We start from the raw sequence: 26,394 nt of genomic DNA on the forward strand, positions 1-26,394 counted from the left end.
GGATGTTTCACCATGTAGTAGTTTAGCACCATGTTTGTTGTTGTTGTCTGGGTGACGTAATAATCAAAATGACAGTCTACAGTCATGTAGCAGCTTTGTGAGGCCGTGCCATATGGAGTCTTTATTTTTGTTTATTTATTTATGTATTTACCATACGGAGTCTATGAGGCTGTATTTAAGCTACCTCACACAACTCAATGGCCAAAAATGGTTTTCGTAGTATGTGTTTCTGAACGAATACATCACGTTTGTACTTTTATTTTGTAGCTGATACGTTCAAACTTTGAGTTTTGTAACGCTTAGATTATGGTTAGCAAAAATCACGTAATAAATTAAATTACCCATGATTTGGTGGCACAAAAGTTACTGGAAAACCAGAAAAATTGTTAGTGAAAAACAACAAGAATTATGGTTGGACATCATCATGTTAAATACCTAACAGAAAGTTATGCACTTAATGTAAAGTTGTTTTCATGGAGCATGAACAGTGGTTTTATGGGGGGAAAGTCCTGCGTTTGTTCGAAACAGAATCAGAAATACTTAATTGATCCCCAAGGGGGAAATTGTGGTTCATTACTGCATACACAAATATCACAAGTAGGAATAAGTACAAGCACAAGTATATAAAAACAGAAATACAGCAATAGTAAATAATTAGTACAATATGTAAATATTAAAAAATAATGTATATCATGTTGAGTAGGTAAGTTTGTAAAAACACAAATGTAAAGAAATACAGTAATAAACAATTAGCACTAATATGTGAATATTTAAATTATAACATATCTAATGTGCTTAGTGTGTAAAGTGTGTAACATATAAAACTGCTTTATGCAACATAAAGTGTATAAAACTAGTATGTAAGTTCAAAATATAAAAATAATATGTTTGCAATGCTACAACGAACAACAGAGATATACATAAGAAAGAATAACAATAAGAATATATACAATATGTGTCAATATGTGACCTACCCATAACCCCAACTTGCTCATTGTGCAGACTTTTCCTTTTTTTAAATGCCAATTTCTTCTTTACACCAAAACTGCCACTTCCATCATGCTCAGTTCTACTTGGTGGTTTCTGCTCATTAGCAAGTGTTAAATCTAAGAAAACATATTGTAGCATTAACATAAATGCTGCCATTAGCATTCAGATCTGTAGTGTGGCTATAGGGTTTGACTTAATTATTAGTGTGTTAAAAAGACTCAGATAACGCTACATATTTCAATCATGATGCAAAATAATTAGGATTCATAGTGTTTAATGTATTTCAAAGGGGAATAGTGAATGAGTGATACAATGATAATCAGTTGGGATTTTTTTTTCCACAGTGCTGTTTCAGGCAGTGTTAGTTCCTCCTTAATTATAGGTTACACTGTTAGAAGTGTCACTTCAGTTGAGCAGGAGGCTCATCTGTGACGTCACACAGTGTTACATTCCCAATACAGAACTACATACTCCTAAACTTCTTTAAATCCTAATAAACTGTAAATACACTGTAAAACAGTGTTTTAATTCATGTACAACATAAAGCCCAGTTTGATCTCAAGTGGACTGGACAAGTAAAACCACTACATAATATCCCATAAATAACAACGCCTCCAAATTTTGCCCTCACATCTAGTGAAAAGAAGTTCATTATGAAAACATCCATCCATTTAGAAAAACACACCATGAACAGCCTGAGATGTCTGAAGGAAAAAAATAAGTGCAATTTCAACAATCTGTCTCAGTTTTTCCACATTCAGCCCGTCTACTACTCACTGTCATTACATGTGGATTTTCCACACATTTCCTCTCCTGTGTAGTGATGCTGGCATCACCACTCCAAACTAAAGTGGAAACTATCAAGAAACCAGTTTAAGTTATCCTCTGCCATTTAATGTTTTGGAAATGACTCAGCAATCTATTTTCATCAATGCCAGCTTTGCTTTTTTAAACACTCAGCTCATGTCCTGTTTGTATTTATGTGTTCTCTTACTAAGATCTTTCCAGTAGAGGAAGCAACACCAAGGCGTAAAAATACTCTGATAAAAGAAACATGCATTTGAAATTAAACTTAAGCTAAAATTTTAGCACACAAAGTGTTAAAAAAGGCTATTCATTATGCGGACGGGCCCATTTCAAAATAATACATAATATTTTAGCCCACTGTATTATATTATTGGATTATCCTTATATTTTATATCCCATATCTATTATATGGCATTATGCTATAAAACATGTTAATATATTAACTGTTTTATTTACATTATTTACTAGGCCTATAGTATATTTCTATTATACTTTTATATTTATACAGACAAACAAAAAGTATCATTACTTAGTGATAATACACTGTTGACATAGATTTTTCTGACTTAAATTCCACCACATCATCACTCATCACTACATTGAATGTAATTTTATTTATTTTAATTTTATTATTAATTTTAATTTCTACTTTTTTATTTATTGATATATTAGATGCTCTGTTATTGATGCATTAAGGTATACATTACTTTAATGTTATGGCTGCTAAAAGTAGAGCAAAGTTTATACAGCCTACTACTGGGTAGCTTGTCAATCTTTCAAGGATCAATTAAGTTTCATTTTAACCTATAATAACACATCATGATGTATTTGTTGTTAAACTTTTTGCACTTTACATGATTCCTTTGAAATTGCAAAGAACCTGAAACGGTCAGAAAAGTGGGCTAAATGTTGCCTAAGTATTGAGATTCCAGTGTGGTCTATTGTCACATCTGTAACATCTGTAAAAGCTTTGAGTCCGACAGATATTAATGTTGTTTGTTTGTTGTTTTTACATCTGTGTATTTGACTATTTATGTGTTTCAGTGTTCAGACACTGAAATCAGATTACAGCCACTGACTCCATTCACACTTTAGTGATAACTGAAGAGGAAACACCCCAAACACACACACACACACACACACACACACACACACACACGCAGGGAGCCGCGCGCACATCCTCGCGCGCTTACTTTAGGCGGGGGTGGAGAGGAAACACCGTTACACACACGCGCGCGCGCGCACAGACAGAGAGGGAGGGAGGGAGGGTCTCCACGCGTTCAGTTCTCAGTTTCATTGACTTCATCTCAAACTCAGATGAAACTTTTGGGTTTTTCTCTTCAGTTTCTTTCGCTCTGCTTCATTGTTTTTTTTTTTCTGTCTGTCACACAGTCTCGGTGCCTCGTGCGCTGCCTCCTCGAGCGCACGGACAGACAGTGGTTTCACGCACGAGACGTTTAACGGACCGAGGAGCAACAGGAGGTCTCCCCCAGTGACTCACACCGGGAACAAGAGGGATTTAACGGGGACTTTTTAAAGCACACTGCGGCTTTTTGAGGCTTTCTGTCCGGTACTCATTCAACATCTGCCCGGTGCTTGCCGACTGGATCCATAGTTTGACCCGGGATAACTGCTGTCTGACCCGGGATAACTGCTGTCTGACCCGGGATAACGGTACAGTAAACCCACCGTCAGTTAGAGGTTTAACGGTGGTGGGTGGACAGAAAAATAATGATTGGCAAGAGTCAATGAAGAAACGTTTTCAGTCATAAATTTTCATTTTTTAAACGATTTCTCTCCTAAACTGAATGTTTTATTAATGAACAGTCAAACTGAAAAGAGAAGTTTGTAAAGTTAGATATTTTGTGTTTTTAAAAGACATTTTCGGGACAAAATCTCGGATCCATCGAAATTAATCTGTAAAAGTAAACAGTTAAAGAGAGAAGCCTTCCTTTCAGTGCTAAAAAAATATTCCCAAAACCTTTACTTAAGTAAGAAAAACACAATGTAAAAATGCTCTATTTCAAGTCCTCATATGGCCATTTATAAACTAAGAAATATGTTAGCAAAAGTTCATTTGACAGGACCGGACCAAGAAATTTTGGGGTCCTAGGCAAAGTTTGTTCCTCCAGCTGATTAGTCCTGATCTCATGTCAAAGTGTGAGATGTTGATACGTTTGATTTAATGCTGTATATTAATTAGGCTAGAAGTTAAGAATGACTTATTTTATGAAACTGATAATTACGTAGAACAGTAAAAATAATTCAAGGTGTACTATTGCTCATGATTTGATTAGAAAATATATATGTAATGTTAGCTAATGTAGAGTTAGCAGGCGCTTATCTTAGCTTAGCATAACAGGTGAAATGTTAAACAGATTGAAGCGATTAGCTAGCCTGGCTCTGTATGAACAGAATTTGCGTATGTGCATCTCAAAAGCTCACTTTTTTAACACATTGTATCTTGTGTGTTCAATCTATCCAAGTTTAAAGACAACAATTCACCATTTCCACTTTTTTAATATTTCGATTTTAAAGGCAACTTGTGGAGACTGCGGGAAGCTACTGGTAAAAAATGTTATCGCTTGTTTTTACGTTTTGGTTTTGTATTAATTAAACAAACAAGATGTAACATGCTAAATAGTGAGTTTTAGAGGTGGTGACAGGTGGTTTTTTTTGGACAGAGTCAGGCTAGCTGTTTCTCAAGGCTCTCAGTCTTTATGCTAATCTACGATGTAAATAAACATGAGACCAGAGTTACCATGGTCATGGAAAACCTGGAAAAGTAATGGAATTTGACAGTGTCCTTTCGGGGTCTGGAAAAGTCATGGAAATCATTCAAAATCATTGAAAGTTTTGAAAAATTTTGTTGTGTGTAATGAAATGAATTGTTATGGTAATCTTCTGTGGATACAATTTCATGTAATGTAACAAAAAAAGGTTTGAAAAAGGTTGCTGTTTATTTTTCATACAGTAATTAACATTTAGAGTAAAGCATAGTATACAGTTCTGACTACGTTATATGTTGTGAATGTAAATTGTATTATGGGTCCTTGAAAAGTCATGGAAAAGTTTTGTTTAATAGATTAATATACATTTTCAGTTGGCCCATATTCAGCCTGACATCAGCCATCGTTGAAAACTTTACCTCTAATAGTATTTTAAATAAGTTTTTTGAGTTTGAGCAGAATGGAGTCATGCAACATGAACTTGTACAGATGGAGATGGGGGAAAAAATCAAGTTTGGTGTGATCTCATGTGTATTAATTCATGATTTGTGTCTCTCTCTGCTGTCTTTGCAGTCTTTTCTCCATCATGCATCCCTCAGCAGGGAGCCTGTGGTTGTTCTGCAGCCTGATCCTGGTCCTGGTCCATCCTGCAGCAGGGTACAATCTGGATCAGGAGCACAGTCTGGAGTTCAGTGGCCCCCCCTCCTCCATGTTTGGATACTCAGTCTTGCTGCATCACCATGGAGCCCACAGCTGGTATTGACCTACTATTAAACCTATTTTGTAATTTCACAATTGGTCCTTTGAACAGTCAGTTTAGATCAATTTATTAATCTTAATGACACCATCTCCACAGTTGGACTGTGTCTGCGTGTGTTTGTGTGTGCATGCTAATTAGCCAGTTCTTGTCAGTGAGAGAAGCTCTTTGATGCTTCACACACAGATGCCATTCAGACACTGAACAGACACAAAGACAGATACTGTCTAACGGTCTCTGTGTGTGTATCTCTCTCAGGTTGGTCGTTGGTGCCCCAGTGGCTAACTCGTCCTCAAGGCCGTCAGTTCGATCTCCAGGAGCCATTTACCGCTGCAACATCACTGCTCATTCCCATCGCTGCCACCCCATGCATGCTGGTGTGTTTCTTTCTGAGTGTGTTGTTAAGTCTTTTCTCGAGTATTTGGAATACTAACCTGTTCCTCACATGATAGACCAAAAGATGACGAGCAGTATCTAAAGCTTTACCTCAAAGATACGCTAGTCAGACTGGATGTTCTGGATCGAACAGTAGAAAGCAACACATTCACACCATGAGCCCCCTTGTTATTTTTGACACAGTGCTGTTGTCGGCCCGTGACATGACTTAACACAGTCATTTGACTGATGTTAATGTTAACACTATCAGCTGCTCAGCTTTGACCTTTAACAGTTAAACACCATTGAATTACCTGCAAAGGCTGCATGTGTGAAACCTTGTAATCAATGTGTGTGTGTGTGTGTGTGTGTGTGTGTGTGTGTGTGTGTGTGTGTGTGTGTGTGTGTGTGTGTGTGTGTGCGCGCGCGCGCAGACGTGCATACCTGTGGGAAGACGTGTGATGCAGAGAGTGATCACCAGTGGCTGGGAGTCAGTCTGTCCAGACAACCTGGAGACAATGGAGGACACATCCTGGTAACACATACTTTTTCCCTGGCCTTGTTTACACCTGATATTAATGTGTCTGAGGTGATTGGATCAAAAGTGAAAAGCTCTAAGTACAGCTGTGAAGGCACCCGGTGTGTCTTCAATGCATCTTGAGATCCTGATGCTCAGACCACATTCAGAGGTGGTCTTTGCTGAACTTGGCCACTGCGTGTAAGCTTATGTGTCCTGGGCCACATTAAAGGACTGCCTACTAAGCTGAAATCCTTGCTTATTAGACTTCCTGTCGAAGAAGCAACTTTCAGTTTCTGCCAATACACAGATAAGTTACAGTGCTTGGAGCTGCTCTCCCCCCAACAAATGGTCACTTTCAAACATCTCAAAAAACTCACACCAACACTAAAGCAATTCAGTTCTGATGTTAAACCTGTTAATTAGGTAACGTTAGCAGTGTGATGCTAAAAATCAGTCCTGTCACTGTGTGTGTGTATATGGACTCTCATTAACTGCCCCTGGCATAGAGCTCACACTCCAGCAGCAGACGTCTCCTGATGAGGGTGAAAGAAATCCTGTAAAAATGAGCAGATTTTTTAGCAAGAGTGAATTTTAATTTAAATTAAACAAAAGAAATATAAAGCAGTTACTCAGCAGCAGAGTGAGTTTGAAAGTTCATCAATGAGGAACTGAGAACACTTCTGTTATATTTTTACACGTTGTTAAATTTTCTCCTGCAGTGACACAGCAAATCTGTTGCTCTGTCCCTACTGGTCCTGTCATGTGTGAGTAAAGCCATTATTGAATGTAACAAAAAGTTATGCTTAAATAACTTCAAGAAAAGATCTTCCACAAGCCAGCGATGTTTAAGACTTACATTTCTGAAAGAGGTTTTAAATGTAACGATCGAGCAAAACTTTTTTCCAGCATCATCAGCTGTCTCCTCGCTGATCGACTCTTTTACACAGTGAGTGAAAGATTGTTGAGGTTTCAACTGAATACACAACAGGGCTGAAATTTAGACACACACGGCATCCCTGTCACAGTGACATGGGTCATGGGAATAACGACACTCTGCTGCTGACTTGTGATTGTGTTATTGTCAGTAATGAGTCCATGTCACATGTTGTTTGCATGCTGTTCGTGTTTGTTCAGGCGTGTGCTCACCGCTGGAAGAACGTCTTCTACTCAAAGAAAGACGGTCAGAACCACAAGCTGCCGCATGGTGTCTGTTATCGCTATGGAAGTGACCTGAGAAACGCCCAACCCATCATCCCGTGCTACAGAGGTACAAACAAGCACATTAATATAAAAATGTGATTATTTCCACACGTGTGTCACTATCCAAATGTCTTGTGACTACATAAATAGCAACCTGTCTGCAGTTTGATGGAAACAGTTTTTAGAAGTCAGGACAGTCTCACATGTTTGAATTTTGGATTATTTCTTGGCCTCATATCTTTAGTATGTGTGTGTAAACGCAGCAGCTGTTTAGCTTTAGGACGAAAACATTTTGGTTTTATCTTCTTATTTGTTTGTCCACCTTCACCTCTCAACACATCTGTCTGTCTCCGTCTCTTACAGACCACCGGAGGAAGTTCGGCGAGGATTATGGGTCGTGTCAGGCTGGTATTTCCAACTTCCTGACAGAGGTCAGTAAGCTTCTTCAAGATCCTGTTTGTCTTCACCGTTTCCACTAGCAGACAGAATGTGATCTATCTCTGCCGTCTTATGTGTAACTTCAGTGAATGTGCGTGGTGCTTCTTGTTCCTCCTCACGCTGCTCAAATGTAGAAATTCATTTTTACCGTTTTGAGAAACAGAACTAAGACTGTCAGCTTCCTTTGTCGAAGACAACTAGGAGAAATACTCCTACGCTTCTGTTTTGAAATACATGTGCAAAGTTTCCTTTTGTTCTGAGCTTCCTGTGTTGAACATGGAAATTCCCAACTTCCATTTTAAAGCCACAAATGTTAGAGAAATTATTATTCTGTTAGAAGTATCTCATGTATAGAGAGATGTAAGTCACATTATATCATCGAGACTTCATCTGCCTGTCTCTCTCAGGATTTGATCATTATGGGGGCTCCGGGGACATCTTATTGGACTGGTTCGGTCCTGGTCTTCAACACGTCCAGCAGAGGGATGTCCGTGTATTTGGACGACGCCGCCTCAACCGTCAGCTTTGGAAGCTACCTGGGTAACTGATACACCTTCTGCCCTACTAGTACTACTAATGTAATACTGCTATAACTGCGTGTGGTTGTGTGTGCATGCACACAAACACACGCAACTCTGTGCAACTCTGTCCTTATATCTACTGTAGCTACTGCTGATACAACTACTGTACTATAGCCACATACAGGGGCTACCAGATACAGTTACTATGAGTGCAACTAAAACACAACGACAGTTTGTTATAGCAGCTGATACACAATTGAACTCTTGACACACAATCTACACAGGAGGAAGTTTTCAGTGTTTTTAAATGTCCATCTCACATGATTCAGACTGAACAGATACTCTTCAGTTTCTTTCAATACAGTTTTCAATGAATAGTTTATTTAGATACCACTGAGCCCAAAGCAGTGCTGAGGCTGAGTGCTTCCTGTGTGCTGATTGATGACTTAGGCTGCTGCTGTTATGCTGATGATGCAGTGCTCAGACTAAATAGCCTGTGTAGTAGTGATGCGTGGGTTAGATTTTTGTAAAACCCCACCAAACCTGGCTGCAGTGAGGGCCATCATACCCTGCACAACACACACACTGCTAGCTGCTTGTAGTGTGACAAAGACAAAGAGGAAAGGGGAAGAGAAATTGTACATTGGATTACTGCACAATGTCTCTGTAAATTCTGACAATTTACTCAAAAATCGGGTGTGATAACATTCAGCTGCAAAAAAAACTAGTTGCATTTAATAGTTGTTATTCAGTCAGTAATCAGATTTCTTCCCTTCACTTTATCGTCCTCGTGTAATATGAGATGAATCACTGTTACGATTTTTCTTTCCGTGCACATGTTACTTATCTCAGTTTCAGTTCTGACTCCATGGGGAATCACTTTAGGTAGACCTGCTGTTGTGCTGTTTCTTTTCATCCCACCACACTGCTGTCTCAGTGACCTTATTCTTCCTATTTATCCTGATTCTTACAATAGACCTGCCGTTGACAGTAATGCTAGTTATGTTGTGGATCCAGTTGGACAACTGGAGATGTTCATCCTTGCAGTAACCTGTTCTTTTTTTTTACATGGAGTTTCAGAGAGCTCCATCACACCCATCCATTTTTGCCACTTATCTTGATCAAGAGTACATTGATTTAATTCATTATATCAATAGGAATTACATGTTATGTTGAACCCCGCAGAGACCCAGCATATAAATACTTAGCCAAATGTGTACATGAACAAGAGTCAAGTCTCTCTTAACCCTAACCTTAACAGACCAGGCTTGCATGACATTTATGATATTACTTGAGTGACTCCATTACCTCTCAGAATTTGTGCATAAACAGGAAGTTGAGCAGAAAGGTGCAATGTTCTGCAAATGAAGTTGTGAAAACATCTTTAATTTTCTCACCATGTCAGAAGTACACAATAAGATAATAACTGATGAGCTGATGATCAGGTAGTAACATCAGCACACACTACAAAAAACTTTGTTTGAGCCTGTGTTGTCCTCAGTTTGGAGTGTGTGTGTGTGTGTGCAGCAGTTTAACACAGTAATCCACACATATTAACAGAGAGTGACAGCTGACATCAAAGGCGGAAGTTCATTTCGAACACATCTGAAAGCTGTGGTTGTGCAACTTTCTCTAAGACACTTACACACACGTGTTTTTTGCACATAATGTACAGCTGTAACCACTAGATCTCAAAACCTAACCAAAACCAAAAACCTTTTTGGTCACACTGGTTTCACTCTACCGATCTTCACATCTGACTTTTCAAATCTTAGTTTGGTATTTTCAGTATGATTTACCTGAAAAAAGTTCTCTTTAAACAAAAGCTAGAACAAAATCCCCCTACTAACACTTTTTAAGTTCTTGTTTGCAAAAAACTTACCAATTGGTATGAAAGTGCCTAATTTTAGATCTTTTTACAGATTATTACAAGGTGCACAGTAGGAAAATGCAGTCTCTGCAGATCTGTCAAAACCTGGAGTATCATATGTTTTTATGTAAAATCTTAATCTGAAAAGTCATCAGTTAAAGCAAAATATTTCTTTAAACCTTACCTAAATACTCAAGCAAAATACCTTGAAATTGTACTTAACTTGTGTACTTGAGGAAATGTATTTAATTTCTCTCCACAACTGCAAAAGTTTGAATATGTGGTGCTGTGTCCTGCTGATGTTCAGGTTACGCCGTTGGAGCTGGTCACTTTCTGAGTCCCTCCTCTGTGGAGGTGGTGGGAGGAGCTCCGCAATACAACCAGAAGGGCAAGGTGAGACCTATCTGTCTGTCTATCAGTTTACTCACTGCATTTAAAGTCTGAATGTTTGCCTGTATGTGCAATATCGAGACTGATATTCCCACTTTGTTTGGATGGTGTTCTGAAGACTTTTCGGTTTGTGATAATGAAGAAGTTCTTGTTGATGGCGTGTTGTGTTATGTAGTTGTTATTGTTAAAGTTGGTGTGTGTCTTTGTGCTGTGCAGGTCTTTATCTTTGCCGTCGAAAGCTCTATACTGCAGGTCGTCTCTGAAGTGTCTGGAAAAGAGGTGAGGAGCCTTTCAGCATTAGCCTCCTCCATTCAAAACAATTGAATACTTAGCACTTAGCTTGTGTGTCTTTGTTGTGTAGCTGGGATCTTACTTCGGCTCCAGTGTGTGTGCAGTGGATCTGAATGCTGATGGTTTGTCGGATCTGTTGGTTGGTGCTCCGATGGAAACAGGCGTCACCAGGGAGGAGGGAAGAGTCCATGTATACATCAACCAGGGGCAGGTGAGCATGTACCCAAACACACATACCATTTTAGCACTAAACGGTGGATATTGATCTGAGATCTGTCAGTGGAGCCAACATGGCCGACACCGGGATGAGGTTCTTCTGTTCCACACAACATACTAATTTCATACTTCTGTGAAAAAGAGTTTTTGAGATAAAGTTTTTTTTCCTCACAAACTGACTCTGTCTCAGGCGAAGCTGTTGGAGGCGGAGTTTCAGCTGACAGGCAGCAACGCCTACGCTGCCCGGTTTGGAGAGACCATTGCTGACCTGGGAGACCTTGATGACGACGGTTACCACGGTAATGATCACACATGCACAGCCTGACTGATGAGCTTTTATATAGGTGACACAATTTTAAGTATACAGCGCCCTACTGATACTTCCTTTGCTAATAACAATGAAAATACGACTAACTATTGCCACTTCTGATAGTACTGCAATACATCTTCTACCATCACTTGTACTTTCACTCTGATACTATTACTATTGCCAATACCACTGCAAATACTGTAACTTGCTACTGCTAATAGTACTGCAATACGATGATTCTACTTATAAGTACCGCTACTACAAATACTACTACTCCTTGTGTTGGGGGTTGAGTTTACAAACTTCCTGTTTTGTTTTTGTTTTGTTTTTTTTTTTTTGTTTGTTAGAGCTTTCTCTGCCAGTTGGGTCTGACCCGACCTGCCGGGTTTGGGCCAGGCCAAATTGTAATTTCTCACTGTTCCCTCTTGAAGCGGGTCGGGTTCTCGCCAAATTAACGTCTATTTATTTACATTTTTTTTCTTTTTTTTAATGAAACCGATGTGATCTGTCTTATGGCACTTTGGCTGGAGTTTTAATGGACTGAACCGAGAGGAAAAGAGAGAGAAAGAGGGTAGAGAGAGAGGGGAAAGCAATGGAAAATGTGGAGAACCGGGAGTGAGAGAGTGCAGGTGAGAGAGGGAAAGAAAATGAGAGAAAGAGAAAGGTGGGCTGAAAGGTGAATTAGGTGGCAGTTTCTGCTTCTCCCTCTCGAATAGTGGAAGACATGTAAATAACATGCAGCGGAGAGTGGTGATCATCATCTGCATGCTGCATCACCATCGCTGTGCGTTCTAGACGCACTGAGGAGGGCTGCCTGCCTTAATACTATAGACCTATTGTTACAGTACAATCCAGCTCAATGAACTGTTAAGTTTCTCTTTACTGCATGAGAGGTTCTTCGTTGCCCTAAGTACACTTTGCACTCCAAGAGTGTGGTGTAGTGCACAACTGAAGACTGTATATATATTGCAGTAGTGCTCATAATCAACTGTGCAGCTTCAAAAATATGAAATCAGTTCAGTTATTGCAGATGTTTTGATTATGGCGGGGCATCACAAAGAAATGAATATGATAACAATGATAATTATGGAGGTTCAAGATCTGTTTGGCTTTTTGCCCAAATCTGCTGTCTCATAAATGACCCTACAATACTACTAATACCACTAAAATTACTACTACAGTACTGCGATGACTGCTACTGCACTGAACAACCAAAAACACACATACAGTTTGTTCATTTTAGGTTTCTCACCAAGGTGGCAAAACCCACCCACCACCAACAGTAACTGCCACTTCCTGATAACTAACATCACTAACTTTGACACAACGCCCTCACACACGCAGACCTCTCAACATGTGTGTGTTTGCATGTGTGAGGGTGGAGTGTGTTATTAAGTCCATTAAAACTGTAATGACAAACTGTTGCTGCTCTGTAACTGAACCTGCCTTCTAATCTTTCACAGCTAGATAAAAGGCTGTGTGTGTGTGTGTGTGTGTGTGTGTGCGTGCGTGCGTGCGTGCGTGCGTGCGTGCGTGCGTGCGTGTGTGTGTGTGTGTGTGCGTGTGTGTTCAAATAGCTCTGTCTTGCTTTTTTTTAGACCTGTACATCTTCAAAAGACTCAGGTTAAATATTAAAGGACCATGCTGGTGTTTTCTCATGTTTATTTACTAATCCTGGACACCTTTATCCTGCTGAACATTTTCCAGCAGACTTTCCAAACACAAACACTTTACGGCCCTCAGAAACATTTGGACCTGACTGCCCAGAGGATCAATTACCAGCTTATTGTAAACAATCTGCAGCAAGTTTCAGGCCTCGTAGTAAAAGCAACATAAACTAATAGCTGCCTGAAAGGAAGGAAACCAATTTGTAGCTTATTGGTTAGGTCAGGTCAATGGGTTAGTTAATGGAGACCACAAGAGTCCTCACAAATACAGTAATATAAACTAATGTGTGTGTGTAGATGTGGCAGTTGGCGCCCCACAGGAAGACGATCTCAAAGGAGCTGTTTACATTTACAACGGCAGGAAGGAAGGCATCTCACCAACTCCATCTCAGGTACTACTACTACTACTGTAACTACTACTAATAATAATAACAAGAATTTACGATTCAAGCACTTTTCAAGATACTTAAATTCACACTTAAATTCATTAAATGGATAATTGTAGCTTATTACAACTTGGGTCATATTTTCATAGTTTATTCCTATCAGCTGTAAGGGAAAACAATGGTAACTTTTGTTATGTATTAAATTATTTTACATAACTCTAATAACAATAATCAATCTCCAATAGGAGTCCGTGCTAAGAGAGGTGGAAATGAATAACTAGAGTGAGTAGATTATATTATATTATATTATAGTAGAATAATTAGAATACATTTATATCTGTAATTCTTTCAGTGTAAAGCAAAGTATAATAGATTTCGAAGTTTGGATTATTGTCATTACAGCCAAACAAATACATGAGAAGAATAAAATATAGAACTCAGATATCTGTGATTCATTAAACAATAAACATTATGATAAATAAAACTGAGTTGGTAAATAAGTAATTAAATAGATAAATAAATAGATAAAGTGAGCAATGCAGTGTGTTGTTAACAGTAAAATACTAAAACTGGGGACTGAAAAGTAGTCAAGCAGTGACAGGACAAAAGCTTTTCATTAAGACTGATCGACCCCAAATTATTGTTGGCTATGTGGGACACCTGCTGTTTTTACCAAACCAAGTGCTTTAGCTCTTAAAGATTGTGATTTTTACACTGAAGATGTCACATGATGAGGACAATGTGGTGCATTATAAGAACAACGTATAAGTCAATTTTTATCATGGGAACATTCATATTAAATTTAATCAGCACTGATTTTGTTGAATGCCAAAATTAAGTTTCAGTTAACTTGTTCTGTTCTGTGGTGTCCAATAAGGTATGTGTGTGTGTGTGTGTGTTTTTAGAGGATTACTGGATCCACACTGGGTCGTGACCTCAGGATGTTCGGCCAGTCCCTGAGCTCTGGCATTGACATTGATGCTAACGGCTACCATGGTAACCTGAACTGTCATAACAGCTGTTTCCTGTATAACATTGTGTCCTAATGTTGCACATGTAAACGAGATGAAATCCCCCTTTTTTCTGCAGATGTAGCAGTCGGTGCTTTCCTCTCTGACTCGGCCGTGGTTCTCAGGTAAAACATTGTTTTAGCTTTCTGTTCAAACACAACCTCGAAATGTTCCAGTTGTAGTTCTGTCTCCTTTCATACAGGTGTACAGGAAGGAAGTGTCCTCATTTTAGCTGATCTCAAAGGAAATTACTCAGCAAAGGAAGCGGGACATCTCACAATAAGATAACCAAAACATCTGCTGAAAATATTGAAGATGGAAATCTTTGCTTTAGGGAAAAAAGATTTTCAGAAAAGAGATTCATGATTATAAATGATATCCGTCTACTGTGTTCAGTCCAAATATGAATCATACGACTTTATTTTGATTCAAGTCTGCATGCTGCAATAACGTTTCTGAATGTGTCCTGTGTTTTGTAGGACTCGTCCGGTGATTCAGGTCACTGCGTCTCTGACTCTGCCTAAGCAGATTGACCAGCGGGTGGCGCTGTGCCACGACCACAAGACTCCAGCTGTCTGCCTCAATGTTACCGTCTGCTTCAGTGTAAACTCCAGACACTTTAAAGGAGCTATAGGTAATATAAACACAACTGTCCAGTTTGTAAGACTTGGGTTATAATTTATTATTAACAATACTAATACTGTCTGTGAGAGCTGATGAGTTATCTAGTGATAATAATATTTTTCCTCTCCTCTCTTAGATCTTCAATATAATTTGACCTCTGACCTCCTCCATAAACCATCTTTCCCTCATCGTTTCTATTTCCATGGGAACGGATCATCCAATAGCACTAAGGGGCGCGTGAGGGCACGACATGGCCAGCTCACTTGTACAACACACGTGGCTTACCAAAGGGTAACACACACATGGAAAAATTCATACACTGAATAAGTTTAATTTTTTAAGAAGTGATAGAATGTTAATAACTGATCGGATTGGCTGTGGTGACGCTAGCAGTGTTCATTCCTCCTCTGTTCCTGTTTTTTTTCCTCCTACAGAAAGATGTGAGGGACATTTTTACTCCGGTCAAGTTTGAGGTTTCCTACAGTCACAGAGAAACAAACTCCCACAGAGGCTCTCCCAAAACTTTCCCTCCATTAAAACCAATTCTGCAGCAGAGCGCAGGACACCAGAACACCATCACCAACCAGGTACCAACCAGTGCTAACACCAGCGATTTACAGCTAGTTTAAATACAGCTGCGTAACAGCCAATACTACAGACAGCTAGGTACTGGCTATTGGTAAAACCAACCAGGTACCAGTTAATGCTAATACTAACTAGGTACAGGCTAGTTATACCACCAACAAGGTACAAGTACTAACAGTAAACATTAACCAGCTATTGCAAGCACAAACAAGTGCTAAAAACAAGCAACTTTGTGTATTTGTATAGTTATATGCATGTCTGCTACTGTGTGCATCTTATCTCTGTCTCTTTTTCCCATCTTTTTTAACAATATTTTTATTGAAGTTTCAACTGCACATAAAAAATCCCCTTACACAGTCACACACTTTACTGAAACGAACAATGACAACAACACTAATAATTACAATAATAATAATAGCAGATTGCAAATCAACTGAAATACATACATTATTTATGTAAAGGAAGTACATGATGATAGATTAAAAAATAATGACGTTAAAAAATATGAAAAAATAAAAATAGAATTGTAATTAATATAACAAACACCAAAGGAATAAAATAAAATGAGGTCAAATTTTAAAAAATAATACAATAAAATAAAAGGCAGGCTCAATACTTTCATTTTATCCATATCACATCTCCCTGTCAGTCAGAGATACATGGCTCGTTGGCAAACAAGGACATAAATGAGTCCCAAACACAAAATCCTTCTGTTTACCTTCAACAATACATCTCATCTTTTTCCCATCTTACTAATATTTTTATTTATAAAGTAATGTAATAAGGTATACAATACATCTCTATTGCTTATGTATTACTTTGTTTTTTTTGCATATGTTTTAATAAATAAATCAAATTAAATTGTAACTGATTACTAACTCTTTGTGCCAACTCTCTTAAAGCCTCTATTGCCAAGTATTAACTAGAAGTAAATACTAGTCTGAGTTTACTTTTGAATTTACTTACTAATACCAGTACCGTGTGCACTGTGCTGTGGCTTTTATCAGAGCAACAAGATGAAAAAAAAAAATGATAACAGCAGCTTCAGTATGAGATCTGTCCATCACCAAACTGATCTGTGTTAAAGGGCAGGAAACAGCTAATCTGATGTCAGCTCCACCACACTGAAAATGACTTCCTGCTAATCCAGATGTGTTTACAGCTGCAGCATATTAACCCACATCAGTCAGCTCATCCTGTGTCCACGCCGTGTCCCACTGACTCATAAAAACAGAGCCCAACCGGCTAACATGTAGGAATGTACAGCAGGAGCTATTCACCAGGATATTACTCATCATCTGTAGGCTGAGGTCAGAGGTCACGGGAGCTATTTGTAATGTCATTTATCAAGAACGGCTCCATTCATTTTTATTATTGACACCATCGATGAACTTTCTGCCTCGTTCTGTCTCTGTCAGACTTGGTTCGCTCGTTCCTGTTCGCTGGTGAACTGTTCGACCAACATGCAGCTGTCTGCTCAACTAGTGCTGCCACAGTAAGAACACACACACACACACACACTAATGCACACACAGCAGGGAGTATGTGAATCATAAAGACGGACTGAAATAACAGCAGTATTGTATTTTATTAGTCTAGTAGACTAACATTAGTCAGGAGGTTAACACACGATGCTTATTAGCTGCTGATAAATGACGAGAATTATTGTAAAAAACATCAACCAACAGCAAGGCTCTGATGTTGGTTCATGCTGGTGTTGTATACGTGTTTCTTAAGTTCCTGTGCCATGAGAAGATTTGTATCAATCAAATGTCATTAGAGACAGCAAACAAGCTCATTTCAAAATGTTTACTTCACCTTTAAAGTTAATATTTTTGTTGAAAATACTCCTGGTGGTGCAGCCTGGTGTGAGATTTGAGCCTTTGTTGATGTGATGGAGGTGGTTGTTAATACCTCATCAAGCAATGTAACTTATTTACTGTGTGTCAGAGTTAATAATTTTCATATGGGGACATTTTTCTATAAGGGTTAATATGTTTTTTTGTTGCCCAGCCCTTGTGTTTGTTGTTGCCATTAGTAAGCAGCTGTAATTTGATGTTGCTTCTCACTGGTACCTCAATGTTGTTGTTTGTCATCAGTCAGCAGCAGTACTTTCCTCTCGGCTCTGGACAGACCATCATGTTAAAAACCTCGCTGCTGAACTCTGGAGACGACGCCTTCCTGCCGAGACTGACGCTGCGTTTCCCCAACAACATCCATTACATTAAAGTGCTGCAGAACGTGAGTTTTTGAACACACTGCAAACACTCCCTGAGCAGATACTTAGTTGGAAATACAACAGACGAGCAGTTTGTATATTTGTAACAGTGAAGCCAAAAAAACATGTTGTTTTGATAAAGAAGTTAGACAACAATCTGTCTTTTCCCATCACACCATGAAACACCTTGAACTGATTTTATGGTGCAAGCAGTTCCCGACACAACAGCAAGACACAGTAAAAATAACAGCTACTGTATAGAAAGTTATTTGCAGAATGTGAATGTATTAAATGGCTCGTGCTGAAAAGATCCAACCATAAATTGTATCAAAAACGTGCTTTAATTTCATGAAAATCTTACGGATCAAAACTCTAGCAACATAAATAACTCACTAAACAAAGTAACAACAACTAACTAACTGCCTGTTTGTGTGTGTGCAGCAGGACAATGTGGTCAGCTGTGATGTCACACAGGGGGTCAGCAATACAACGGCAGGTGTTGACTGCAGTGTCACCAGCCTCCTGCTCTCAGCTCACGCCCAGGTAAGTCAAAGCCCAATCACACGCAGTTATGAGATAGTTTTTGAAGTCAACAGCCGTGCTAGACGCTCTGTGAGGCACACTGGTGCTTTGAGCTTAATGCCAGCGTCAAAGGACAGCCGATGCTAATGGGAATATCATTGGTTTTGCAGGTATTTAGTCATAAACAGAAATATTGGACAAATTATGTTTTGACCTGACCAGATGTCAGAGGACTGTGAAAAATATTCTAATTTATCCTGAGGAGGACATAAGTGACTGAACCAGTGCGTCTGCACTTTTTGTTCTCCTGCTTTTGTCTCATCAGCAAATATTTGCTGTATTTCCTTCGACTCTTGTTTTTCTGAGTAAGTAAGTTAAGTAAGTAACTGTTGAAATCTCTGAGTCCCCCCCCCCCAAAAAAGACAGAGCAGCAGTTTTAAGAAGGAATTTCCTTAAACATGTACATGCAAATACTAAAAATGATACTGAGAGGAGGCAGTAAAGGAGGGAAAATTAATCATCAGATTGAACATCCTGCAGTCTTCAGTAATTAAAAACATTTCCTGTTTATTGTAGCTAAATATCAGCTTCCTATTGGACGTCAACCAGAACAGCACACCTGGTGACATCATCATTCATGCCAACACCGAAAGGTAAGGAAACACCCCCTCCTCTAGTTTCAAGATGTGATGAAAATAATAATTTCAACTGAAGTAGAAATATAGAAGCATTCACAGTAAAATAAATGTATCAAAATGTGTTGAATGAATGAATGAATTAAATCTGTTTTCTCTTAAGTGATAACTTTGAGAAGGAGGAGTATCTCCATGACAACTCCATCAGTCTCCCCCTTCCTCTCAAATATGGAGTCAACGTAAATATCCACGGGTGAGTCAGCATGCATTACTATTATTATTACTCTCTTTAAAAGTTAATATTTATAGTATTATTCATATATAAATAATGAAAGTCCAAGTTATGAAGTGTTTCTCTCAAGGCAGAGAATTAAAGTCAACAAAGTGATGTAAGACAAAATAAACAAAAAATAAAGAGAAACAAAAACTACAATTAAGTTAATTTAATTATATAATAACCCACAATTCAAGTAAATCTAAAACGTTAAGTAAAATCAGAATGTAAAATGGTATATGTGTGTTATAATTTAAGAAGCAAAACAGAGGAAAAACAGGATATAATGCATGTTCAGCATCTATGTGGAAATTAATATATACATTTTATACACTTACTTTCAAGTCTAAGATTTGTTTTTCTGGTCGATGAGAAAATAGATAACGGCTTGATGATTCGAGTTGAGTTGAGTTTTCTGATTAAATTGTTGAGTGAATGTTGCAGTCTTAGCTTCATAAACAAAGCTAGAAAACAACTTTGTAACAAGGAGCCCTCAGTGTTTGTCACCGCTGATGTCTGTCTGTGTATTTGTCTTGTAGTTTTGTGACTCCCACTTCATTTGTGTTTGGCGATGAAGACACGACTCCAGTTGACTGCTACACTGAAAGATTCAACTACACATACACAGTAAGTTCCCTCAGGTTTGTTCAGGAAGAACATCTTTTCGCTGCCACACTGTACAAGTGCTTCTGCAGTCTCCCTAAACTCCAGTTTTTCCCTCCAGTGGCAGCCTGAACAGAAACCCAGCACTTATTGAAGAGTTTGTTTTTATAATTTGTCCTTTGCAAAGATATCAGGTCATAAAGTGAGTGAGTGACTCAAGGAGGTAAAATCTGAACTAATCAGATGAATCTGCTAATTTGTGTGTCTGCAGGTGTTAAACTCTGGTCCCAGCAGGTCTCTAGATACTGTGGTCGACATCAGGTTACCAAAGATCCTCACACCTTACCGACACAGACTGCTACAGGTGGTTGAGTGGCAGGTACGTCCAGTACTGACAACAGAGGTAACAGCAGTAATAACAGAAGTAGAAGTGACACAATTAGTATAAAAACTATGAGTAGTATCTGAGTGGATCCTCACAAGTATTTGCTTTTGTTTTGTCAGTTACTGGTTAATTGCCAGCAAAAACATAGATGAATCCGTGTTGCAAAAATCTGGTAAAAATGCATTGGAATATGTCTTTTTAAGCTTAGATATCATTTTAATTTAACACTGACTCACATTACAGTAAGTGAAATGATCTACTGAGACATGAAGTTATTGTGGAACAAAACTGCTTTGTTAAAAAAAATAGTTAAAAAACTAGTCAAAAAAACCCCAATCTTTTAGAGCAGCATCTAGTGGCCATTAGAGGAACTGCAGCATTAAAAGATTTCCTTCACCTGCAGATGCCAGACTACACGTTTTATGATTTTTTTCCACTCATAAATAGTTTTTCTTTAAAACCTTTTTATACAATTTAACAAAATAACTCAACTATTTTAAATGTTCCCTCAATAATTAATTTGTCCTAATAAAAAAAACAGTAAAATAAAGGTAAATAAATTGGATGAAATATTAATTAAACCAGATGAAAAATCTGATCCAGAAATTGAATACCAACTTTAAGAACTTTGATACACTGCGCTGATTTTGGTCAATTCCACGAAAAGTGTTTACGCAGATTTCGACCATGGTGGTTGCTGGTTGGGTAATGGTAGCAGTGGTGGTTTAAGCAGTATTAGAAGTATTAGTAGAAGTACAGTAGTAGTTGTGGTACTAGTTGTAGTCATGTTAGTAGTCATAGTGATGGTAATTTAAACATATTATTGGTGGATGTCAGAGGTGTTTATCAATATATTAATTCTCTCTCTGCAGACGTCTCAGGGTGTGTGTTCGATTAGTGACGCAACTGTTTCAGTCGTCGAGGACTGTGACGTCCCTCCAGCTTCCTTCATCAAACAGCTCGTCTTCTTCTTCTCCTCCACCTCTACACGCAGAATGGTACACACAAACACACACACACACACACACACACACACACACACACACACACACAAAATAAATACAGCCCTACTTGACTCTTAATTCTCAGTATTACCTGATGCAGTGTTCATCCAAAACATTTACTCACAGTTGAATCACTAATTAAAACCCTGGGAACTCATGAGTACTAGACTCTGTCCACATCAGAAGAGAAGTTAAGTCCTTTAAAGCTTTGGTGTAAGAAACGTGTTATCAAAGAGCTTTAAACTCTGTTGCTATGTTGCTAATGTGAGGGTTAAGTTGGAGGTTATACTATTTATAATTTGTGATATAAGTTTAGGTTTTAGATCAATTTTAGATCAATTCAGCAGCTATGGCAGCATGCTTTTAATTTCAGGTGTTCCAGAAATACAGTAGATTAGGGGTGCAATGTTGTTGATACACTTGAGAATCTTGATATTGTGTTTGTCTTATTGTGTTTTTCGATGTTTAGTTGTTTAATTTTTTTTTATTTTCTTTGTTAAGCTAAAGAATCCTGCAAGCTCAGATTGCACAAAGTTCATTAATTGCGTTACATAATGACCAGAGTTTGATTACAGTGTTGAAGGTTTTAGCGCTGCTAGTCTGCTTGAGTTGGAGCCAACAAGAAGGCCATCTTGATTACACTTCACAGTTTTTCTCTCTGTGTGTGTGTGTGTGTGTGTGTGTGTGTGTACAGTTTTGTGGCCATGGTGACGATTTGTGTGAGCGGCTGGTGTGTCGTCTCGGTGATCTGGATGTGGGAAAGGAAACTCTCATCCAACTGGAGATCAAACTGAACCCTGCTGTGCTTCTGCAAGCTCCGGTAACGCACACAGATCACCATTTTCACTCAGAATAATTCAGCTCTGCAGAAAAGCTGCAAGCTGAGACACAGGTGACCTGCACTCAGCACTGTGCCTGAATGCATCCTGTTCAGACACAGAGGACTGAAGCATTGCCAGCGTGCTGCTTTCAAAACAATTAATTTACCCATAAAACACTAGAAATTTGATAATTAAAGAAAAAAATAGATGATGACTAATAGCAGTGACCAGCCAATAACTGGCCAAAAAAATGAAACACCATTAAGGTGCATTATGTAAAAAAGTCTCAAGTAAGGTAACCTTTAAGTGCACTTATCAATATTTACACAAGGTGATCATGTCTTCTACAATTTTACATACAGTGAAACACATTTCTGGTGGCGTCAACGCAGTCATAGAGCGCATTCATTAAAACACTATCAACAGCTGGACAATGTTGGAAAAGTTGTGCTTGTACTCTCGTCTTTCTATAAAAAATGATCTCTGTCTCAGGGTCGTCACGGTGTCATGAGGTTGGAGAGCATGGCAATGATGTCAAATCCCAGAGAAAGTCCTCACACAATCCTCATCCACGAACAACCTGTAGCAGAGGTAAAAACCCCTCGACACCATTCACAACAAAGCTCATCTATGTGTCCAACTTGGAAATATGTTTATGTTTTATGTGCTTTATATTTCACACAATCCTAATAACCATACATTGTATATGTGGTGCGTTTGCAGGTGGTGGTGGAGGCTATTTTTACCCAGAAACCCTCAGCAACAGTAAAGGTCTTTATCATTGTTGTCAGTTTAGTTTTGGGTCTGCTGATCTTGGCTGCTCTCATCTGGTGTCTGTGGAAGGTAAACACAATTTTTTTTAACATCAAGTATATTGTTATATAATGTACTTAAAAACTGCAACATATGGCAATAAATAGTACTGATAAACTTAAGTATATCACAATATATGGTACTGATAAACTGCAGTATAATGTGATATAATGGCAATAGTACATTGCAATATAATATGCAGATAAGCTGCAGTATATTGCAATATAAAGGTACTGATGAAACAGTATATTCCCACTGGAAAGCTGTAGTAAATTGTAATATGATGGTACTGATAAACTGCAGAGTACTGCATTAAAATTAACAGATAAGCTGGTACTGAACAAAACACAATATATTGTACAAATAATGTACAAATAAGCTGTGGTATTTTGCAATAAACTGATACTGAAAAACTACAGTATATTGCAATATTATACTAGTATAATGCAATATAAGATGCAGATACGTTGTAGTATATTGCAATATCATGAAACTAATAAACAGTGGTATATTGCAGTATAATAGCACTGATAAACTACAGTATATTGCAATATAAAAGTAGTAGTTTGTTGCAGTATAAGATACAGATGAAATGCAGTATGTTCCAATATAATGGTTCTAATGTATATAATATAATATAATGGTTTCTAATGTAAAGTACAGATAAGTTGTAGTATATTGCAATATAATAGTACTGATGAAATGCAGTATAATAATGGTCGGTGTATCGTAACTTAATGGTATTGACAAACTGCAGTAAACAGCAGTATAATCTACAGATAAAGCTCAGTATATCACATTTCATAATGGTCAAAGTAACAACACCAGTGTCATTTTTTGACTTCATGTCCACCCGTCTGTCCACCTGTGTGTCTCTCAGGCTGGTTTCTTTAAGAGGGAGTTCCAGAAGAAGAAGGAGGAAGAGGAGTTCAAGAGGGACAGCTGGGACTATGTTCCTAAAAACGAGAAACGAGAGAGCACTTCCTAACCCCAACAGCCACCTCTAACCACGACCTCTGACCTTTAACCACAGGATGGAGTTCACGCGACACTTTCAATGGGACATGTCTGCTGACGGATGGATGGAGTGCTGTGTATAAAAATATGGCAACCCCAGTTTGGCCCAAAAACATGGAAAGTGCTGCTGTTGAACATCATCGGCCAATGAAATCTGTCCACACTGAGTCAGCTGATCTGACTCATGACGAGTCAGAGCTGATGCGAGTGTGACAGATGATAAAATGTCTCAAGTGAACGTCTCCTGACCACACCTGAACCTGAACGTGCCTTTTTAAACTATTTTTCCGAATGTGCCTTCACAAATACAGACAAGCTCAGAGACTAGACAAAAACTGCAGCGATTAAGAGAGGATCAGTAAAAAGGGAAAAAACAAAAACAATCAAAAGGCCTCGGAGCTTCCCGGGATGCGGCATCACCTGAGACAGGTGTTGATGACCGCCGTTTTGACTCTTTCAAGAGGAAACCAAAGGAAGTGACTTTCTGATGACCTTCGATCTCAGGGGATGGAAACCTGGCCTCTGATTGGCTCATAGCTCTGGAAAACCTCCCTTTTGTGTGTGTGTGTAAATTATATTTCTACGTTTTTGTTTACCTGCTGACTCACACTTTATGCACTGGCGACGCACAGAGAGCAGACTCACACTGGATGCTGTCCGAACAGAAGAGGCAGTCCAGTTAACGGCTGCCTGGTGCTGCTGGTACAGAGCTTTTGAATCAAGCATGGATGCTTTAATGGATGCCGAACTCCATCTCTGTTTTACTCTTCAGCCTTTTTTCACTCTGGGATTTGTTATTTTGGTCCCTCTCAAGTCACCGTCACACGCTAAAAACTGCCATTTTGTAGCAGAATCACTTCATTTCAGTGGAGTCACATGATCAACGGATTTGCTCGCAGAGGTGAAGTGAATCCATGGAAATTCTTTTTGGGAAGCTCAGCTTTGGTATGCAACAATTTTGACTGATATCTGAACCGCCATCTTCACTGTGCTAACATTTGGGGGAACGGAAAGCTGCGGAGTCCACTCGCCTGTGAATCACTGTTGTAAGGAAACCATTCAGGAAAACTGCTTCGGAATAACTTTGAACAATCACCAGGAGCTGCGTTAGCACAACTGGATGAAGCCTAAAGAAAAAAAACAAGAACGCTTCTTCTCCAATTTCATCCTTAGAACAAACATCATGTGAAACCAGTGGATATTTTTTTACTGTTTATAAAATCAGTAAGTAAGACATTTATTTTGCTCTGTAATAATGAAATTCATCCTGTGGGATTTCTTTAATAATAATAATAGTACTTAATTTATTAGATCGCCTTTCAAGATACTTAAAAATGTGGTAATTGTAAAATTTAAAAAGCATACCACAAAGCATACCACAGCTTCACTGACTTCATGCCTTATTTCCACTGCATCGTGCCGCTCGCCTCAATTTTCCGTTCATTTTTGGTTTTCAGTTTGCTAAAGATGTGCCTGGTATTTTTTAGGACCTCAATTGAGGTTCCAGGTGAGCTGAGACGATACGCAGTAAAGAGAGAGCTGTCACTTGCACAGCACAGAACATCCTGCACCAACGTGCAGTTTTCAAATAGCAAAGCTACCATCACTATTAATGAGAATTATTTTTTTCCCCTTGACCCAAATTTAAGAAGTGGCAGCCCACAAACTGCAGCAGAGGTGCAGAAATTCCTCTGTTTGGTTGCAGATCAAGAGATTCATCAATTGCTGGATGGAGCAACACACACTGTGTTGCTTTAAAGTTAATGTCACAGCAGTTTTGCGTGCAGGAGGAAACAAAACTGCGAAAACCTGGAACCAAAAATGAGTCGAGAAGAGTAGAGGTGAACCATGCAGCGGAAACGAGGCTTCTTCAGGTCAGTCCAGATAAAATTCCTCTCGACACTTTGATTTGTAAAAAGCTTCAATGTCACCAAATTCTTCAGTGAACTGCTCCTGAATTCAGACTTAACTGTCAGTGTGGAAAAAAAACAAAAACAAATCGATGCAACCTGTTGAGTAGCCGAGCCACAGGGTTGAATGATGAAAGACTACTTGAAGAAATGTTTGATACTTTAAAATATTCAGATTCACAGATTTAACTGTATTTTGTAAACACGGACATTTAAAACAGCTGCCACCCTCCCTTCTGTCTATCTGTTTAGTACAAATGCACATCACACAGAGAGATGTTTTTGATATTTTAATGGTTTGTTTTTGTGAAAATTGTTCTGCACTGGAGAGTCTCACTGCTTTTATCAACACTTTTCTATTAAAATGAAGGATTTTCTATTTAAACAATCTGTACTCATTTTCTCTCATTATCGCAGCTTGTACGCTAAAAAAAAAACATTATTTCAATAAAAAAAACAACTTAAAAACAGCTCAGTAATATTGAAATATAAAATGTAAAGTCTTT

General features: G+C 38.5%; 1 protein-coding gene across 2 annotated transcripts; it reads left to right on the forward strand.

Moving 5' to 3' along the window:
• The first annotated feature begins 3,076 nt into the window (after window positions 1–3,076).
• itga4 (integrin alpha 4) lies at window positions 3,077–26,273 on the forward strand. Of its 2 annotated transcripts, none has more exons than XM_042494369.1 (29): window positions 3,077–3,471; window positions 5,100–5,282; window positions 5,542–5,660; window positions 6,093–6,193; window positions 7,313–7,445; window positions 7,742–7,809; window positions 8,224–8,356; window positions 10,515–10,600; window positions 10,814–10,876; window positions 10,959–11,099; window positions 11,295–11,403; window positions 13,379–13,473; window positions 14,373–14,463; window positions 14,557–14,602; window positions 14,957–15,111; window positions 15,238–15,392; window positions 15,536–15,688; window positions 17,105–17,181; window positions 17,786–17,927; window positions 18,346–18,447; window positions 19,003–19,079; window positions 19,225–19,314; window positions 19,875–19,962; window positions 20,210–20,317; window positions 21,196–21,321; window positions 22,022–22,147; window positions 22,641–22,739; window positions 22,872–22,991; window positions 23,842–26,273. In XM_042494369.1, exons 2-29 carry the CDS (start codon window positions 5,113–5,115, stop codon window positions 23,947–23,949), a joined length of 3,081 nt encoding a protein of 1,026 aa, XP_042350303.1. In that variant the 5' UTR covers window positions 3,077–3,471; window positions 5,100–5,112; the 3' UTR covers window positions 23,950–26,273. The 2 variants fall into 2 exon arrangements, with proteins under 2 accessions (XP_042350303.1, XP_042350304.1); XM_042494370.1 differs by having other exon boundaries at window positions 18,349–18,447.
• Window positions 26,274–26,394: the final 121 nt, after the last annotated feature.

The sequence above is a fragment of the Plectropomus leopardus genome, chromosome 10, assembly GCF_008729295.1.
Source record: "Plectropomus leopardus isolate mb chromosome 10, YSFRI_Pleo_2.0, whole genome shotgun sequence".
Classification (NCBI taxonomy): domain Eukaryota; kingdom Metazoa; phylum Chordata; class Actinopteri; order Perciformes; family Serranidae; genus Plectropomus; species Plectropomus leopardus.

Excerpts from the sequence above, each read along its gene's own strand:
- itga4 (XM_042494369.1), top strand. The coding sequence starts at position 5,113 with ATGCATCCCTCAGCAGGGAGCCTGTGGTTGTTCTGCAGCCTGATCCTG. Across the intron at positions 17,928-18,345 it reads ACATTAAAGTGCTGCAGAAC|CAGGACAATGTGGTCAGCTG; the intron begins GTGAGTTTTTGA and ends GTGTGTGTGCAG. Across the intron at positions 22,992-23,841 it reads TCATCTGGTGTCTGTGGAAG|GCTGGTTTCTTTAAGAGGGA; the intron begins GTAAACACAATT and ends TGTGTCTCTCAG.